The sequence below is a fragment of the Coregonus clupeaformis genome, chromosome 40 (assembly GCF_020615455.1).
Source record: "Coregonus clupeaformis isolate EN_2021a chromosome 40, ASM2061545v1, whole genome shotgun sequence".
In the NCBI taxonomy this organism is placed as follows: domain Eukaryota; kingdom Metazoa; phylum Chordata; class Actinopteri; order Salmoniformes; family Salmonidae; genus Coregonus; species Coregonus clupeaformis.
This window is the reverse complement of record NC_059231.1, coordinates 25,228,465-25,248,384: the sequence shown is the minus strand read 5'-3', so window position 1 is coordinate 25,248,384 and position 19,920 is coordinate 25,228,465. Positions and strand designations below refer to the sequence as shown.

General features: G+C 45.0%; 1 protein-coding gene across 1 annotated transcript in view; it reads right to left on the bottom strand.

The window, feature by feature from the left end:
* Positions 1–859: 859 nt before the first annotated feature.
* The window catches only part of LOC121571613 (collagen alpha-2(IV) chain-like), a 133,075-nt gene continuing 114,014 nt past the window's right edge, over positions 860–19,920 (bottom strand). The window contains exons 20-47 of the mRNA XM_041883174.2: positions 19,700–19,849; positions 19,494–19,565; positions 19,233–19,384; positions 18,993–19,065; positions 18,767–18,873; positions 17,247–17,430; positions 14,017–14,067; positions 12,946–13,020; positions 12,712–12,810; positions 9,712–9,933; positions 9,427–9,588; positions 9,149–9,319; positions 8,775–8,918; positions 8,518–8,643; positions 8,228–8,409; positions 8,025–8,088; positions 7,543–7,617; positions 7,212–7,319; positions 6,998–7,105; positions 6,713–6,910; positions 6,476–6,592; positions 6,175–6,336; positions 5,898–5,996; positions 5,625–5,771; positions 5,318–5,434; positions 3,462–3,653; positions 1,697–1,983; positions 860–1,570 (exon numbers count right to left, since the gene is read on the bottom strand). Of these exons, the coding sequence (XP_041739108.2) occupies positions 1,316–1,570; positions 1,697–1,983; positions 3,462–3,653; positions 5,318–5,434; positions 5,625–5,771; positions 5,898–5,996; positions 6,175–6,336; positions 6,476–6,592; positions 6,713–6,910; positions 6,998–7,105; positions 7,212–7,319; positions 7,543–7,617; positions 8,025–8,088; positions 8,228–8,409; positions 8,518–8,643; positions 8,775–8,918; positions 9,149–9,319; positions 9,427–9,588; positions 9,712–9,933; positions 12,712–12,810; positions 12,946–13,020; positions 14,017–14,067; positions 17,247–17,430; positions 18,767–18,873; positions 18,993–19,065; positions 19,233–19,384; positions 19,494–19,565; positions 19,700–19,849 (3,899 nt within the window). The 3' untranslated portion in view covers positions 860–1,315. The remainder of the gene's footprint in view (positions 1,571–1,696; positions 1,984–3,461; positions 3,654–5,317; positions 5,435–5,624; positions 5,772–5,897; positions 5,997–6,174; positions 6,337–6,475; positions 6,593–6,712; positions 6,911–6,997; positions 7,106–7,211; positions 7,320–7,542; positions 7,618–8,024; positions 8,089–8,227; positions 8,410–8,517; positions 8,644–8,774; positions 8,919–9,148; positions 9,320–9,426; positions 9,589–9,711; positions 9,934–12,711; positions 12,811–12,945; positions 13,021–14,016; positions 14,068–17,246; positions 17,431–18,766; positions 18,874–18,992; positions 19,066–19,232; positions 19,385–19,493; positions 19,566–19,699; positions 19,850–19,920) is intronic.

The following is a 19,920-nucleotide window of genomic DNA, read 5'->3' as shown; positions in this document are numbered from 1 at the left end:
ATTGAGAAACTTTTGTTATTGACCAAATACTTATTTTCCACCATAATTTGCAAATAAATTCATTAAAATCCTACAATGTGATTTTCTGGATTTTTTTTTCTCATTTTGTCTGTCATAGTTGACGTGTACCTATGATGAAAATTACAGGCCTCTCTCATCTTTTTAAGTGGGAGAACTTGCACAATTGGTGGCTGACTAAATACTTTTTTCCCCACTGTATGGGTGGTCCCGGGGATCGAACCCACTACCCTGGCGTTACGAGCGCCATGCTCTACCAATTGAGCTACAGAGGACCACAGTATTCATACCCTTTACTCAGTACTGTTTTGAAGCACATTTGGCAGCGATTACAGCTTAGAGTCTTCTTGGGTATGACACTACAAGCTTGGCACACCTGTAGTTGGGGAGTTTCTTAGGACAATTCCTTCAACCTCATGGCTTGGTTTTTGCTCTGACATGCACTGTCAACTGTGGGACCTTATATAGACAGGTGTGTGCCTTTCCAAATCATGTCCAATCAATTGAATTGACCACAGGTGGACTCCCAAGTTGAAGAAACATCAAGGATGATCAATGGAAACAGGATGCACCTGAGCTCAATTTCGAGTCTCATCGCAAAGGGTCTGAATACTTATGTAAATAAGGTATTTCTGTGTTTTTTCATGAATTTGTAAAAATGTGTAAAAAACATGTTTTCGCTTTGTCATTATGGGTATTGTGTGTAGATTGAGGAACATTTCTTATTTAATCCATTTTTGTATGGATTCAGTATTCAGTATGAACATGTATGAACTCACTAACTGTAAGTCGCACTGGATAAGAGCGTCTGCTAAATGACTAAAATGTAAATGTAGTTAGTATAAGGCTGTAACGTAACAAAATGTGGAAAAAGTGAAGGGGTCTGAATACTTTCTGAATGCACTGTATATAACTTAGCTGAGGTAATAAGTTAGAGAGCACCATATCAAATAGGACAAACAATTTAAAAAGAACATTTACATGTATATTTCATATTGCTGTTGACTTCATGCCGGGGCTTCTTTTCCAATTATCACCACAAGACACTTGCTCTCCACTTGAAGTGTTCACACAGTCCTTCAGTCATCACAAGCCTGTGTTCAGGGGAGTATGATGAAGTTGCACCATAGACGCTGATCTAAGGTCAGTTTTGTGTTTTCCCCTTTATGGCTAAGATTTAGGGAGGGTAAGCTGATCCTGTGCCTAAGTGTAACGTCTACCTGAATTGCATTTGGTAGGGGGGGAGGGGGGTATGGTCACAGGAAATGATGTCAAAGGGGACTTAGGGTGAGCCAGGTCACAGGTTCTTCATGCAGACCTGACAGCGGCTGATGCGTGAGAGGAGCTGGCCTGCTTTCAGGGTCTCGGATGCAGGCTCGGCCTGGAAGGACTGTTCGATGGAGGTGAGCCAGAAGCTGTGTTTGTTGGCGAAGTAATGGCAGGTACCCTTGGCCCCGTTACACTCGATGAAGGGAGTGGTGCGGAAATCCTCCAGACAGGAACCAGGGGATGACAGAGACTGACCACCACCCTCGTCACCTGCTGCTGTGTGCTGTGGGGAGACGAGAGGGAGGGGAGATTGCTTTCACATGTCCTGCGTTTTCAGATCAATAAAGATGAAAATGAGACAAGAAGAGGCCACTTTAGACTATATTAGAACAAGAAGCAAGAGACTCACCATAAGGAAGGAGTAGCCAATCCACAGGCTGCGCCAGCCCGCAGGGCATTGTGGGATGGTGATGTCCTGGCTATGCACAGCGATGGCGACGGACGGAGCCTCACACACAGAGCAGCGGCTGATGTAGGGTTTGATCTCGCCCTCCTCCACAGGCATCATGGGAAGGGGTGCGGTGGTGGACAGCCAATAGGACTTGTCATTGCGGCTGGCGTAGTAGCAGATGTCTCCGGGGTTGCAGTACAGGAAGGGCATGGTGTTGAAACGAGGAAGGCAGGAGCCTGCCAGACCTGGGATCAATAGAACCATTAAATTAACCAATTAATCAATAAATGTATTCATATACAGTGAGGGGAAAAAGTATTTGATCCCCTGCTGATTTTGTACGTTTGCCCACTGACAAAGAAATTATCAGTCTATAATTTTAATGGTAGGTTTATTTGAACAGTGAGAGACATAATAACAAAAAAATCCAGAAAAACGCATGTCAAAAATGTTATGAATTGATTTGCATTTTAATGAGGGAAATAAGTATTTGACCCCCTCTCAATCAGAAATATTTCTGGCTCCCAGGTGTCATTTATACAGGTAACGAGCTGAGATTAGGAGCACACTCTTAAAGGGAGTGCTCCTAATCTCAGTTTGTTACCTGTATAAAAGACACTTGTCCATAGAAGCAATCAATCAATCAGATTCCAAACTCTCCACCATGGCCAAGACCAAAGAGCTCTCCAAGGATGTCAGGGATAAGATTGTAGACCTACACAAGGCTGGAATGGGCTGTAAGACCATCGCCAAGCAGCTTGGTGAGAAGGTGACAACAGTTGGTGCGATTATTCGCAAATGGAAGAAACACAAAATAACTGTCAATCTCCCTCACCCTGGGGCTCCATGCAAGATCTCACCTTGTGGAGTTGCAATGATCACGAGAACGGTGAGGAATAAGCCCAGAACTACACGGGAGGATCTTGTCAATGATCTCAAGGCAGCTGGGACCATAGTCACCAAGAAAACAATTGGTAACACACTACGCCGTGAAGGACTGAAATCCTGCAGCGCCCGCAAGGTCCCCCTGCTCAAGAAAGCACATATACAGGGCCGTCTGAAGTTTGCCAATGAACATCTGAATGATTCAGAGGAGAACCTGTAAGTCGCTCTGGATAAGAGCGTCTGCTAAATGACTAAAATGTAATGTAAATGTAATGTAAATGAGAACTGGGTGAAAGTGTTGTGGTCAGCATCAACTCAACTCGCCGTGTTTGGAGGAGGAGGAATGCTGCCTATGACCCCAAGAACACCATCCCCACCGTCAAACATGGGGGTGGAAACATTATGCTTTGGGGGTATTTTTCTGCTAAGGGGACAGGACAACTTCACTGCATCAAAGGGACGATGGACGGGGCCATGTACCGTCAAATCTTGGGTGAAAACCTTTTTTCAATTTATAACATTTTTGACATGCGTTTTTCTGGATTTCTTTGTTGTTATTCTGTCTCTCACTGTTCAAATAAACCTACCATTAAAATTATAGACTGATCATGTCTTTGTCAGTGGGCAAACGTACAAAATCAGCAGGGGATCAAATACTTTTTTCCCTCACTGTAAAAGGATGACAGTGTTACAGCCACTACAGGCAAACTTGAGACAGCCTAATTGGTTCTATCTGCCAATCCAATCAAATAAAATCTGAATAGATAGGTGTATAACCTAATAATCGTGTGGTCTTTATTAGAATTTCCTGTCTTTTAGGTTCTTATCTTTGTCTCACCTAGGTCCTGGTTGTGGGCCTTCTCCTGGCCCTCGAAGTACAGCAGACTGTAGCCGTCCCACAGCTTGGACATGCCCACAGGGCACATGGGGGTCTGCTCTGATTGGCTGTGCTTCACCAGCAGGTATCCCACACTCACACTGCGTCCAGGCATGCCAGGCAACCCTGTAGTACCTGGGTTACCACGGTGTCCTAGGGGTCAGAGAGAGGTTTAAATGCCTCTGTGTGTAAGAGAAAAATAGTGTGCAATGTATTCGTACGTTTCTTTTTCATTAGTGTGTGGTTAAAATTAATTTAACATAACATGAAATAACACTTTCAGACAATAGGGAACTGTGAGGGCCTTCTATGTATATATTGTTCTATTTAATCTTTACAATAATTTCAATGATCTTCTGATTTCATCTCTTCAGTTTGTGTTGGAAAGAGAAGGGTTACGTTAATACTGAAGAGAGAAAAAATTAAGGATTTGTCTTTGGTGGTCTCTGGGTAGGAAAATCGAGCTGGCTCAGCCAGCCATTGGCTAGGCCTTTAGAAGCTGGACAGAAGGCCTCTGCCATTCAACTGTTTTAGAGCAGAATTTTGGAGTGACAGTGGAATGAACCAATCACATTTTGACTTGCAATAGGTGGGACAGTAAAAAGAAAAAGTGAGCGCAAGAGCAAATAATCAGTGGTGCAAGCTGTAGTTTTCTCATAATGCAAGTAACATTAGCTAGCTTGTGTTGTAGTGTGACAATGGCCACGGCGGCTGCAGCAGCTGTTCTCAACTTCAAGGTGGATGTTGTTGCTAATTTATTAGCATCTCCTTTTTCAAAATTAACTTTCAAACTTCGTTTGGTGAGTGGCACTGTTTTTGTTGCAGCTTCCTTGCTGTTATCTACAATATCTCTTAGAAAATAATGACTGTGAAATAATGACATTGTTGCATTTAAACTTTAGATCACCGGTTAGTGTGATGAATGTGATAAAATATATTTGCAATAGGAAGTAATAACTGGTTTGTTCATTTCATTCTGGAAATGAAATGGTTGTGCTTTTGTATTGTTATGATTTTATGCCTACTGGCGTGAATGGGCTGCTTATTCGTTAACATTATTTGATGCTATGTGTGACTGCTGTCTATGGGTCCCTGTCTATGTGTTTTACCAAAAGTGCACAGGTATTACGGTCGCTGTCCTTTCAGCACCACAAGCCTGTCACCTTTGATGTGACACTGCTGTTGTTGCTATTGGTGATAGTGGTGTTAGGCTACCATAGGTTGTGTAAACAGTGTTTTTTGTTTTGCTGGTTGTATTATTTTATGCTGTGTGTCATGTTGCATCTGTGCCGGTTCTGTCTCTGTATGTGCAGCAGCCCAAAGTGCAGCCAGGCCTGTTTTATTCATTCATAATGCCGTCAATAAGCATTGCTCCTCCTTCACTAGAACTAGAATGGTCCGACTACAGAATATATAATGTCGGGCGCATTAAGTAATGCTATGTTTTCTGTTCTTTTCTAGATTTTTGAGTTTGATACAACGTATTGGAAGATTTTTGGTCCCTCTGAAGGCCTAAATCCTATAGTAACGGTTTTCCACTGCTTTCAGGTAAAATAAGTCACACCATGAGAACTGTCAATGGAATACAGGTTTTAATTAATTTCAGATCAGCACTAAACTAATTACATACCTAATAATCCCTAAAGGCCATGGGTAATTTATCTCATAAAACACCTGCAGCTCATTCAGACAAATAACACTCTGACCCAAACCCTCTGGTGGAAACGAGCTCCCATTCTTAATCCCTTAATCAAGGCCTGATTGCTGTAATCCTTATATGCCCTGTTGCCCTGGCATGGTCGCCTTCCTGTACCTACCTTCCATGCCTTGAAGACCAAGGTGGCCCCTCCCTCCGTCATTCCCACGGTACCCGGGGGTACCCGGTCTGCCACCCACCCCTGGCATCCCCTTCTGCCCCTGGGGGCCCAGGTAGCCTAAATGGGAAGGGGGGATGGGGGTAAAAGAAGGGGTAAGGAAGAAGCAAAAAGGGGGAAATGGTCATTCAGTGAAGAAAGTCAGCCAATCCTACAGAAGCACTTGTATAAAGAACAACATTTGACATAAAGAAGTATATAACAATATTGTTACACAATATAAGGTAGTTGTGCTGCTGGATTCTCCTACCTGGATCTCCAGGGGGTCCTTTCGGGCCAGTCTCCCCTCGTACCCCCTCAGGTCCTCGGATGCCCTGAGGCCCTGGAGCACCCCTTTCTCCTGGCATCCTGGGGGGGAGTGGGGCTGGGCCCGGGTTACCTGGGGCTCCCAGATAACCTGCAGGACCAGACCAGGTCACACACAGTTTGTACGTGAGAAACTTTAATAATAGTGTAGGTGATTTTCAGGTGAATTATAGTGATGTGCAGATTGAGATCAAACCGAGGGAGATGACATCATTACCTATGGGTCCAGTATTTCCTTTTGGGCCAGAAGGACCTCGATCTCCTTGGAAACCAGACCTACCAGGAATTCCCATCATCCCTTGCTCTCCCTTCACACCTTTGGGACAAAAACCATGGCTGTTACTCATTTTACTGTTTCAGTGCAAAGTAACCAGCTCAATAATCCCTGCTTGCCAAATGTGAAACAGACAGCCATCTATGATGGATAATAAAACATAATTCTGGATTGTATTTCGTAATTCCCACTCGGCCTACTATAATTCTATGATCCGTACCTTTCTTCCCAGACACTCCGCTCTGTCCTTTGTATCCTGATGGTCCCTGATCCCCCTGCTTTCCTTTCAGACCAGTGAATCCAGGGAAGCCATACTGGCCAGCTAAACCCTTCTCTCCGTATGGAGAGGGCGCACCAGGATATCCACGGGGCCCAGGGAAACCTATGAAACAGAACAATCATTATTAGCACACCAAATACACACCAACCAAACACATCCCACACATCATGCACACCACATCCCAGAGGATAAATACTTAGTTAATCTTCTGTAAATCCACACATTCTCCACTCTACTATACCTGACAGCCCTTTGGGTCCAGGGAAGCCAGGGTCTCCTGATGGTCCAGGTTTGTCTGAGGTGCCCTGTGGTCCTTGGGGGCCCTGAGACCCTGGGGGTCCCACCTGGCCCTGGTCACCTGAGTACAAGGGACAAAGAGAAGAAGAGAAGGGGGAGGTCTTAGATACTTTGAAACACTAAATGTCCTCCAAACCTTGTAACAAAAAGATGCAATGTGTCTTTTGGAGCAATGACTAACCTGGTTGTCCTTGAACGCCCTTCAAACCCAGCGATCCTGGGGTCCCGACCTCCGAGTTGGGTATACCTGTCTCACCCCTCGCTCCCTTAGCACCGGGAACACCTGGGGTTCCCAAGTTATCCTGACCTGGGAGTCCAGGGATGCCCTTCACACCCTTCAGTCCATCCAGTCCCAATATACCCTTCAGGCCAGGAAAACCTGCAGAAAGGAGCCGATCAAACACAGTGATAAGGCAAAGGTGTTGTGTCTGCACACCTGTGCTTTTGTGTATGCGTGTGTGTGTACCTCTCTGTCCTGGGAAGCCTGGTTGTCCATTTGTGCCTGATTCTCCTGGGACCCCAGGCCATCCCTTCGTACCCTGGTTGCCTGGAAACCCTCGTTGACCATCAGATCCTGGAGACAGCAACCACAGTCAGACACACACAACAGTCAGACACAGGCAATGAATGACACTCATTTTAATAATGTGAGCAATACGGTAGGAAGTCAAGTTTCTTACCTATAGCTCCTCCTATGCCAGGCTCTCCCGGCCCCCCTTTCATGCCCTCAATACCATGGAAACCACCACTGCCCCTGTCTCCCGGATTCCCAATGTAGCCCTTCTGACCTGTAGGGAGAGACAGAGGGCATCAGGAACACTGCTACCATGGTAACGCATCTCAGACAGCATCTTAGTCAAATTAGACTCATTTTTTTCATCTGTACTGTGAGCATAGAATAGTAAAATCAATATGGTGGAGGCCTACCACTACCAGGTACACTGTGTTTTCTCTCACCAGTCCATAGTTCCTAATGCAAATGAAGGAAGCCAGCCCCAATGAGTGACTCACCTAGAACCCCTGGGAAACCATCATCCCCCCTCAGTCCTGTGGATCCGGGCATGTCGATTACGGGACCCTCCTCACCTGGAGAAGAAAACAATTAGGCGTATTTCAGCCAGTACCTTTCACTACTCACCCTTTCTTCTATTTAAATGTTAAATAGTCCTGGGACTTTTGCTTCGAGTCCAAGTGCTTAACAAAGACAAGCTTAAACTGAGTTGAAACAGCTGGAAAGTGGAGTCTGGATGACTACTGGCGTCTACAGCAGTGGAGGCTGCTGAGGGGAGGACGGCTCATAATAATGGTTGTAACGGAGCGAATGGAATGGGATCAGATACGTAGAAACCATGTGTTTGATACTCTTCCACTTATTCTGCTACAGTAATTACCACTAGCCCGTCCTCCCCAATTAAGGTGCCACCAACCTCCTGTGGTCTACGGTACTGTACTTATCCATCTATGAGATTTGGGACAGACTGGGGGCATCATACCTTTGACCCCCTTCACTCCTGGATCTCCTGAAGATCCGTAGGCACCGGGGGTACCTTTCTCCCCCTGAGAAACAAACACAAGAAACACCACATTAGATCGGACAGAGATGTGTCTAACCTGGTTGTAGAACATGTTTAGCATGAACCCTAATGAGGGCTGGCTGCAGCAGAGACACAATGGGAACCAGACTACATGGTCTCACCCTGTGACCGGACATCCCAGGAAAGCCGCTGATTCCGTCTGATCCAGTCGGACCTGGCATTCCTTTTGGCCCTGGAAGTCCCTGCGCCCCTGGGTTGCCTGGGAAACCCTTCTCATCGCTGGGGTCTCCGGGAACGCCATGGTAGCCCTCCATACCAGGAACGCCGGGAAAACCTTTAGGACCTGTAGAAGAGAAGTGGGGAAGGTTAGAGGGGATGAAAATGAGAGGAGGATGAGAGTATGTGAATAAAGAAGAGCGGGTGGATAGGAAGGGCATGAAGCCTGAATCACCTCTGGGTCCAGTAAATCCTATTTCTCCTGGGGTTCCATCTTCTCCCTTGGTCCCCTTCATGTCATTGATGATCTGACGAGGGATGTGGGGCTTCTCGCCTGGCATACCACGCAAACCACGGTCACCTAGGAGACAGCGGGGTTGAGCGTGAGTGTCCAATCAGATAGAAGGATCCGATAAAGAGAAAGAGAGAGACAGGGAAAGAGAGTGGTAGAGCACAGAAAGACACACCATTCTAATGACAGTTCAGTCTCACCCTTTGAACCATAGTCGCCCATGTTTCCTTTCTGTCCAAATCCGCCGGGAATGCCATTCTCTCCCTTCTGTCCAGAGAAACCCTTAAGGCCCGACTCACCGGGCATACCTCCAAACCCTGACATGCCACGAGAACCTTTGATACCTGGAACAGGAAGTGACATCACAGGTCAGAAAGAACGTCCTTACAGCGGCATCTGGCTACGATATATTTCAGCATTACTCACTGCAAACATTGCATCCTCATATCAACTCATCAGGAAATGACATGTGGAATGTGATCAGAGTATGACCATACTGTGACCACGAACTCTATAATTAGAACATTGGACAGAACATGACTCCACTTAGTATAGTATGTGTATAATAAGTTACCCTTGAACCCTGGCAGGCCAGAGTGTCCTGTAGGTCCTGGCTCTCCAGGGTCACCCAGGTCTCCGGTGTTTCCCTCAGCGCCCAGACCTCCAAACTCCCCCGGTGTCCCCTTCAGTCCTATGGGCCCCGGGGTGCCAGGGTCCCCCTGATCACCCCTGCCTCCGCTCAAACCTGGAAGATACAAATACACAGGGTATTAGCTGTGAGTCAAAGAGCTTCTTCCTCTTCAAAGCAAATTAAGAAAGTTCCAAAAGAGAAGTTAGTCAGTTGTGTCTGACCTGGTTGTCCGATGCTTCCTGTTGGTCCAGGGACTCCAGCCTGTCCGGGTACACCTGGCCAGCCGTACTTCCCAGCAGCTCCCGGTCTTCCTTGCTCCCCCTGCAGACCTGAAGGACCCACGTCGCCCTTGAAACCAATCATCCCAGGCATGCCACCCATCCCTGAGAGAGACGGGAAGAGAGAAGCCATTACAATAGCTATACACTACCACTCTTGAAAAGGTGGAGAAATTGTAGTTTATTGAATGTCAACTTCAGTCCACTGTACGTTATGGTAGTACCCACCTGGGTAGCCCTCGTTTCCAGGCTCTCCGCTAAAACCTTTAGGTCCCTGCTCTCCAGGAAGACCCACTTCTCCAGGTTGTCCGGTTGACGCTCCCCAGATCTCCCCGTGTGGTCCCTTTTCCCCGGGCTCCCCGTCCCGACCATGTTGGCCTGGCAGACCTTGGTCTCCAGGTTTACCCTTGGCGCCGGGCTGACCCAAGTCTCCACGGGGGCCAGTGAAACCTCAGAGAGGACCAGACCATCAGAACTATTACCATCAGCTAGTAGGAGGTTAGAACCTGGACTAAGATGTAATAAGTAAATTCTGACTTAGAATTTGTGGACAACTACAAATACCTACAGTGAGGGACAAAAGTATTTGATCCCATCCTGATTTTGTACGTTTGCCCACTGACAAAGACATGATCAGTCTATAATTTTTATGGTAGATTTATTTGAACAGTGAGAGACAGAATAACAACAAAAAAATCCAGAAAAACGCATGTAAAAAATGTTATAAATTGATTTGCATTTTAATGATGGAAATAAGTATTTGAAACCCTCTCAATCAGAAAGATTTCTGGCTCCCAGGTGTCCTTTATACAGGTAACGAGCTGAGATTAGGAGCACACTCTTAAAGGGAGTGCTCCTAATCTCAGGTTGTTACCTGTATAAAAGACACCTGGGAGCCAGAAGCAATCAATCAATCAGATTCCAAACTCTCCACCATGGCCAAGACCAAAGAGCTCTCCAAGGATGTCAGGGACAAGATTGTAGACCTACACAAGGCTGGAATGGGCTACAAGACCATCACCAAGCAGCTTGGTGAGAAGGTGACAACAGTTGGTGCGATTATTCGCAAATGGAAGAAACAAAAAAGAAATGTCAATCTCCCTCAGCCTGGGGCTCCATGCAAGATCTCACCTCGTGGAGTTGCAATGATCATGAGAACGGTGAGGAATTAGCCCAGAACTACACGGGAGGATCTTGTCCAATGATCTCAAGGCAGCTGGGACCATAGTCACCAAGAAAACAATTGGTAACACACTACGCCGTGAAGGACTGAAATCCTGCAGCGCCCGCAAGGTCTCCCTGCTCAGGAAAGCACATATACAGGCCCGTCTGAAGTTTGCCAATGAACATCTGAATGATTCAGAGGAGAACTGGGTGAAAGTGTTGTGGTCAGATGAGACCAAAATCGAGCTCTTTGGCATCAACTCAACTCGCCGTGTTTGGAGGAGGAGGAATGCTGCCTATGATCCCAAGAACACCATCCCCACCATCAAACATGGAGGTGGAAACATGATGCTTTGGGGGTGTTTTTCTGCTAAGGGGACAGGACAACTTCACCGCATCAAAGGGGCCATGTACCGTCAACTCTTAGGTGAGAAACTCCTTCCCTCAGCCAGGGCATTGAAAATGGGTCGTGGATGGGTATTCCAGCATGATAATGACCCAAAACACACGGCCAAGGCAACAAAGGAGTGGCTCAAGAAGTAGCACATTAAGGTCCTGGAGTGGCCTAGCCAGTCTCCAGACCTTAATCCCATAGAAAATCTGTGGAGGGAGCTGAAGGTTCGAGTTGCCAAACGTCAGCCTCGAAACCTTAATGACTTGGAGAAGATCTGCAAAGAGGAGTGGAACAAAATCCCTCCTGAGATGTGTGCAAACCTGGTGGCCAACTACAAGAAACATCTGACCTCTGTGATTGGCAACAAGGGTTTTGCCACCAAGTACTTAGTCATGTTTTGCAGAGGGGTCAAATACTTATTTCCCTCATTAAAATGCAAATCAATTCATAACATTTTTGACATGCGTTTTTCTGGATTTCTTTGTTGTTATTCTGTCTCTCACTGTTCAAATAAACCTACCATTAAAATTATAGACTGATCATGTCTTTGTCAGTGGGCAAACGTACAAAATCAGCAGGGGATCAAATACTTTTTTCCCTCACTGTAGGTGTCTGGTTAGACCGTAAACTCTCCTTCCAGACTCACATTAAGCATCTCCAATCCAAAGTTAAATCTAGAATCTGCTTCCTATTTCGCAACAAAGCCTCCTTGACTATCCTACCGATCCTTGACTTCGGCGATGTCATTTACAAAATAGCCTCCAACACTCTACTCAGCAAATTGGATGTAGTCTATCACAGTGCCATCCGTTTTGTCACCAAAGCCCCATATACTACCCACCATTGTGACCTGTACGCTCTCGTTGGCTGGCCCTCACTACATATTCGTCGCCAAACCCACTGGCTCCAGGTCATCTATAAATCACTGCTAGGCAAATCCCCGCCTTATCTTAGCTCATTGGTCACCATAGCAACACCCACCCGTAGTATGCGCTCCAACAGGTATATCTCACTGGTCATCCCCAAAGCCAACACCTCCTTTGGCCGCCACTCCTTCCAGTTCTCTGCTGCTAATGACTGGAACGAACTGCAAAAATCTCTGAAGCTGGAGACTCTTATCTCCCTCACTAACTTTAAGCATCAGTTGTCAGAGCAGCTTACCGATCACTGCACCTGTACACAGCCCATCTGTAATTAGCCCACTCAACTACCTCATACCCATATTTATTTTGCTCATTTGCACCCCAGTATCTCTATTTGCACATCATCTTCTGCACATCTATCACTCCAGTGTTAATACTAATTAATTGTAATTATTTTGCACTATGGCCTATTTATTGCCTTACCTCCATAACTTACTACATTTGCACACACTGTATATAGATTTTCTATTGTGTTATTGACTGTATGTTTTTGTTTATCCCATGTGTAACTCTGTGTTGTTGTTGTTTTTATTGCACTGCTTTGCTTTATCTTGGCCAGGTTGCAGTTGTAAATGAGAACTTGTTCTCAGCTGGCCTACCTGGTTAAATAAAGGTGAAATAAAAATAAAAAGCACTATAGTACATTACAAGTGGGAGTAAATGTACCTGTGTAGAGGGATTGGATGTTATGTGTCTGTAACTAGCGCAAAAATACTACAATTACAGCTAAAGCAGCAAAATGATTACCTGGATGTCCGGGAGACCCTCCTATGCCTTGCTCTCCTATCTCTCCTTTGGCACCCTCATCTCCAAGTGGACCTGTGAATCCATTTTGACCTAGGAGTCCTGAAGCACAGACAAAAGGACATACAGGAAGTTAAACATAAATGTGGAATTTGACAGGAAAAGACCATGCAGGACATATGACACATTTTCTGTTTTGCATTCTAAAGCTCAAACCGAACCTAAAGGAAAAGTTACCTGGGAAACCCTCTAACCCGTGTGGTCCTGGTGGTCCTGGCATACCGGGTGGTCCGGGTACGGCAACACAATCGCCTGAGTAAAAATAACACACAATGGACGTATTTACATTGCGATTAATAATTACTATGAGAACGGTCCTCATTTAATAACTGCTGTTTCACTACTGTTTAATGAAGCTCTACTCCACATCTCATACTGTACATATCTGTGGAAACTTCAGTGGTTTTGCCTGCTTGTTGCCTTGTTTCGACGACACTGTTGCCCAGTGTGGATTGTGGATCAGAGCATAGCGAAAATAATTTATACATATTAGCCAACTAACCAAAGACAAAACTATGACGGGAGAAACCAGTTACAAAAATGTCGTTCACTTAACTCTTACTCTATACACAGTAAGCACGGTTACATGCACAAAATAATACGATTATTGTGAATAGTCAGATTAATATAATAGTTTGATTTAAACATTTCATGCTTTGCAAGAAGAACGATTTCCCTAACAATCCTGTTTACATGGACACATTTGAAATCAGGCTACCTGATGGGACTTTGATAAATACAGAAAATCGCCAATCAAAATAAATGTTCTACCACAGCGACCATGTTATTTTTGTGAAGCCTATTTGATTCTGAGTTCGGACATATAAAGTTTATATGTGAAAACTATTTCTAAGAGGAATACTTGTTTTTCTGAACTCACTTCACTTGCGCAAAAGAAGGAAGCTCGCACTGCTCGTGCTAGCACATGCGCAGATTAAATACGCTGCTGTTATCTGATAAAGGCGTTTACATGTCCTAATAATTCAAAAGATTGCCTAGAAATCCCGGTGTTTTAATCGGCGTATCCTTACTTCAATTATGACCTTACGCCGATTAAGATAAGCAGAGTAAGGTGTTTACATGACTAATGCCATACTTGGCTTACTGCCATAATCAGTTTAATATCGAATTATTTGTGTGCATGTAAACATACTCACTGACTGTAAACTAACCCAAGACAGAAAGGCTACGGAAGCAAAGCACCAGTAGAGAAAGGTTCTGTAATGAAAATGCTGTTACTCCAGCTACCTTTGATGTCATTCAGTCCTCCATCTCCTGTCGGACTACAGTCAGACTCTCCTTTCAATGGCAATAAAAGAGAGAGGGAGAAAGAAAAAGAGAGACATTCAAAATAAGGGTTAGAAAAGCTCGAGCATGATCTCAAACAAGCACTGTTGTGGCTGGTTTGAGGGATGCAGACAGACTGCATCAGGGCTCATCTGGAGCAAGAGATGAGGAAAGATGAAAGTGGAAGCATCAGTTCAATCATGGACACAAGCACGGAAGGGCAAACATTACAAAATACAATTACAAAATACAACTACAAAATACCATAAATATTAATTTATCAAAATAAACCATTAAATTACTTGTATTTTGAAATGTATTTAATTAAAATACATGTATTTTGTATTTTCACATACAGAAATACATTTGGAAGTAGCCGGCCTGAACAGCAACTGTCTTGTTTTGTATGCTTTGTACAAAATAATAAAATGCAGGACGACAGGATATTTATAAACGTAGCTCTTTATTAACTAGCTATAACTGGCATGTTCATGTGTCTCTGGCCATGATCATCTTTTAGAATGACCTCACCACCTGGGTGGTCTTAACCAATCATAGCACAGGATGATATGACAGTAGAATGCATCCAATTACAATTCAGTATGCTGACACATATGAATATTACAGCAACAACATTCTCAGTAATGGTTACAGAAACGTTTTACTTGCTATGACTGTGATATGTTGTTGTTTATCTACCTTAGATGAATGCACTGACTGTAAGTCACTCTGGATAAGAGTGTCTGCTAAATGACCAAAATGTAAATGTATGTGAGAAAATGAACATACAAAAATGAACTGCAAATCACACTGGGTATTATGATTGGCCTTGTTTCAGGGCTGAGCTAATTAGAATAATACTAAGCATGCTTTGCAATTGTTCATTCATACATTTATATTTAGTTCATTTAGCAGATGCTCTTATCACACTATAGTGCCATCAGACTTCTGATACCAATGCAAGGTGAAAAGGGGCCACAAAATGGTGAACCGCTATAATAAAATAGTATAGAAAAGTATTTTTGTATTTTGAAAGTGTCTTGTTACAAAATACACTGCTCAAAAAAATAAAGGGAACACTTAAACAACACAATGTAACTCCAAGTCAATCACACTTCTGTGAAATCAAACTGTCCACTTAGGAAGCAACACTGATTGACAATAAATTTCACATGCTGTTGTGCAAATGGAATAGACAACAGGTGGAAATTATAGGCAATTAGCAAGACACCCCCAATAAAGGACTGGTTTTGCAGGTGGTGACCACAGACCACTTCTCAGTTCCTATGCTTCCTGGCTGATGTTTTGGTCACTTTTGAATGCTGGCGGTGCTTTCACTCTAGTGGTAGCATGAGACGGAGTCTACAACCCACACAAGTCGCTCAGGTAGTGCAGCTCATCCAGGATGGCACATCAATGCGAGCTGTGGCAAGAAGGTTTGCTGTGTCTGTCAGCGTAGTGTCCAGAGCATGGAGGCGCTACCAGGAGACAGGCCAGTACATCAGGAGATGTGGAGGAGGCCGTAGGAGGGCAACAACCCAGCAGCAGGACTGCTACCTCCGCCTTTGTACAAGGAGGAGCAGGAGGAGCACTGCCAGAGCCCTGCAAAATGACCTCCAGCAGGCCACAAATGTGCATGTGTCTGCTCAAACGGTCAGAAACAGACTCCATGAGGGTGGTATGAGGGCCCGACGTCCACAGGTGGGGGTTGTGCTTACAGCCCAACACCGTGCAGGACGTTTGGCATTTGCCAGAGAACACCAAGATTGGCAAATTCGCCACTGGCGCCCTGTGCTCTTCACAGATACACTGAGCAGATGTGACAGACGTGGCAGAGTCTGGAGACGCCGTGGAGAACGTTCTGCTGCCTGCAACATCCTCCAGCATGACCGGTTTGGTGGTGGGACAGTCATGGTGTGGGGTGGCATTTCTTTGGGGGGCCGCACAGCCCTCCATGTGCTCGCCAGAGGTAGCCTGACTGCCATTAGGTACCGAGATGAGATCCTCAGACCCCTTGTGAGACCATATGCTGGTGCGGTTGTCCCTGGGTTCCTCCTAATGCAAGACAATGCTAGACCTCATGTGGCTGGAGTGTGTCAGCAGTTCCTGCAAGAGGAAGGCATTGATGCTATGGACTGGCCCGCCCGTTCCCCAGACCTGAATCCAATTGAGCACATCTGGGACATCATGTCTCGCTCCATCCACCACGTTGCACCACAGACTGTCCAGGAGTTGGCGGATGCTTTAGTCCAGGTCTGGGAGGGGATCCCTCAGGAGACCATCCGCCACCTCATCAGGAGCATGCCCAGGCGTTGTAGGGAGGTCATACAGGCACGTGGAGGCCACACACACTACTCTACTTAGCCTCAATTTGACTTACACATTACATCAAAGTTGGATCAGCCTGTAGTGTGGTTTTCCACTTTAATTTTGAGGGTGACTCCAAATCCAGAACTCCATGGGTTGATACATTTGATTTCCATGGATGATTTTTGTGTGATTTTGTTGTCAGCACATTCAACTATGTAAAGAAAAAAGTATTTAATAAGATTATTTCATTCATTCAGATCTAGGATGTGTTATTTTAGTGTTCCCTTAATTTTTGTGAGCAGTGTACATTGAAGTGTAGTTCAGCCTAGTTTAATACAAATTACAAAATACTCAGAAGTAATTTAAATACATATTTCAAATACATGTAACAGAAATACTGCCCATCTCTGGACACAAGGGTATAAGACAATCTCACACAGTCCCATTCATGACAAGGCCTTGGAGTCTAAAACTATGGGGAAAGGAGTTACCTTTTCAGTTGCACAACTGAATGCAGTAAATCAGAGAGGTGCGGGGGGCTGCCTTAATCGACATCATCGGCGCCCGGGGAGCAGTTGTTTTTGGGGGTTAACTGCCTTGCTCAAGGGCAGAATGGCAGATTATTCCCAATTTGCCGGCCTAGCGATTTGAACCAGCGAACTTTAGGTTACTGGCCCAACGCTCTTAACCGCTAGGATACCTGCCGCCCCCTACTACAACTAGTCTTTATTTTTTCCCCATAATTAGCGGAGGAGGAGAGAGGGTAGATAGGCAAGAAAATAATGAGAACGTTCAAGAGAGATAAAAACAGAAGGACTCTGAGAGTGATTGGGAAAGAGAGTGAGAGAAAGAGAGATAGAAAGAGGGAGAGGGTAACACACCTGGATCTCCAGCTCGACCTTCGACACCAGCGTAACCCGGCTCCCCATCATCGCCTCGTAACCCTGTAACCCCTTTAGTGGCACCTAGAACCCGTCCCGGTTCTCCCATCTGTCCAAACAACCCAGGGAGACCCGGCCGGCCAGGATAACCCTTTTCTCCAGTGAGTCCCTCAGGTGCGTCCCCCTAGAACAGAGAACACAGGACATATACACTACCAGGCAAAAGTTTGGACACACCTACACATTCAAGGGGTTTTTCTTTATTTTTACAATGTTTTACACTTCAATTAACAGGTGTGCCTTCTTAAAAGTTAATTTGGGGAATTTCTTTCCTTCTTAATGCCTTTGAGCCAATCAGTTGTGTGGTGACAAGGTAGGGGGGTATACAGAAGATAGCCCTATTTGGTAAAAGACCAAGTCCATAGTATGAAAAATGTATGCACTCACTAACTGTAAGTCACTCTGGATAAGAGCGTCTGCTAAATAACTAAAATGTAAATGTAATGGCAAGAACAGCTCAAATAAGCAAAGAGAAACGACAGTCCATCATTACTTTAAGACATGAAGGTCAGTCAATACGGAACATTTCAATAACTATTAAAGTTTTGTCAAGTGCAGTCGATGATGAAACTGGCTCTCATGAGGACTGCCACAGAAATGGAAGACCCAGAGTTACCTCTGCTGCAGAGGATAAGTTCATTAGAGTTACCAGCCTCAGAAAATGCACCCCAAATAAATGCTTCACAGAGTTCAAGTCACAGACACATTTCAACATCAACTGTTCAGAAGGGACTGTGTGAATCAGGCCTTCATGGTCGAATTGCTGAAAAAAACCCACTACTAAAGGACACCAATAAGAAGAAGAGACCTGCTTGGGCCAAGAAACATGAGCAATGGACATTAGACCGGTGGAAATTTGGCCTTTGGTCTGGAGTCCAAAATGGAGATTTTTGGTTCCAGCCGCCGTGTCTTTGTGAGATGGTTTGGGATGACTCGGACGGCAGAGTGAAGGTAAAGCAGCCAACAAGTGCTCAGCATATGTGGGAACTCCTTCAAGACTGTTGGAAAAGCATTCCAGTTGAAGCTGGTTGAGAGAATGCCAAGAGTGTGCAAAGCTGTCATCAAGGCAAATGGTGGCTATTTGAGGAATCTCAAATATAGAATATATTTTGATTTGTTTAACACTTTTTTGGTTACTACATGATTCCATATGTGTTATTTCATAGTTTTAATGTCTTCTCTATTATTCTACAATGTAGAAAATAGTACAAATAAAGAAAAACCCTTGAATGAGTAGGTATCCATACCTTTGACTGGTACTGTAGCTCAGAATATATCACTCCCTGTAATGCTAAAGATCTACACAGCTGCATTGGCTTGAACAGCTAGTTTATAGACACATTATCAGGTAGAAAGTGTTTGAAGTGCTTGAACAGCAGGTTATCCATGAGAAAGTAGGTGGTGGGAAAGACAAGACTGGATCTTTAGGGGGTATGATGTTGCACTAGTAGGCCACTTACTGAAGGACCACTGTTCCCAGGGGATCCATTGATCCCACTTGGCCCAGGGAAGCCCTGCAATCCTGGGTCACCTGTCGCACCTGGGTCTCCTGGGTCCCCGGCATATCCTGTAGAGTTCACACACAAACGCACTCATTTACACTTACACTTGCTTAATGGTGTCTCACACTCACCACTGTATAAAGGATGTACAAGTGTGTGAAAAGAAAGAATAAGAATAATCCACCTTTCTCTTTGACCCGGGTGAACTCGCCCTTCCTGCCCTTTGGACCTGGTTGTCCTGTGGCACCAGGGAACCCCTATGGAGGAACGAAATATGGGGACATATAGTAGGGGAATAGGAAGCCAGTGAGAGAGAATTGGAGAGGAAAAAAACAATTAAGAGAAATGTGTGTTTATGATTAATATTGCCATACTGAAAGTGATGTGTGATGTTTGTTGTGAGGTAGATGTGAGTTGTTCTTACAGGCAGACCAATGACACCTCGGGGTCCTGGTTCGCCTGACTCGCCCTGCTGACCAAACTCGCCACTCATTCCAGGGTCGCCTTGGCTACCAGCAGGGCCGGGCAGGCCCGTCGGAGAGTGGACAATGTTGCACTCACACAACCCGTGATCACCTAAAACACATACACAACTCTGATCAGCTGTACTGTAACACATAACGTGATCATACAGCGCACAAATGTACAGCACGGATTACATGTTTGAATAAACACACACTCTAACCTTTCAGTCCTTTTTTCCCTGCAGATCCTGGCCGCCCTCTCGACCCTGCAGATCCCTTATAGAAGTCCGCCCCTGCAGATATTTAGACACATACACATATTAAGAAATAAATTTACAACTCACAACAATCCTTTAATATCATTCCATCATACTAAACAACCTTTTAATAAAATATCAAAATGAATCTCTTTCATGTCCACGCTCACATGATCCTGGTGGTCCGGGTGGGCCCCTGAAACCAGGAATGCCGTCGATACCTGGGGGTCCGGGGCTGAGAGCAGGGATACCTGGCTCTCCAGGTGGGCCCATCTCTCCCTTTACACCCGGATCCCCGAACGGACCCCACAGATCCTCCACTGTTGGAGCATAAGGGATAAGGGAGATAGGAGAGGAGAAGATTAATGATTACTGAGAAAACCAAACATAA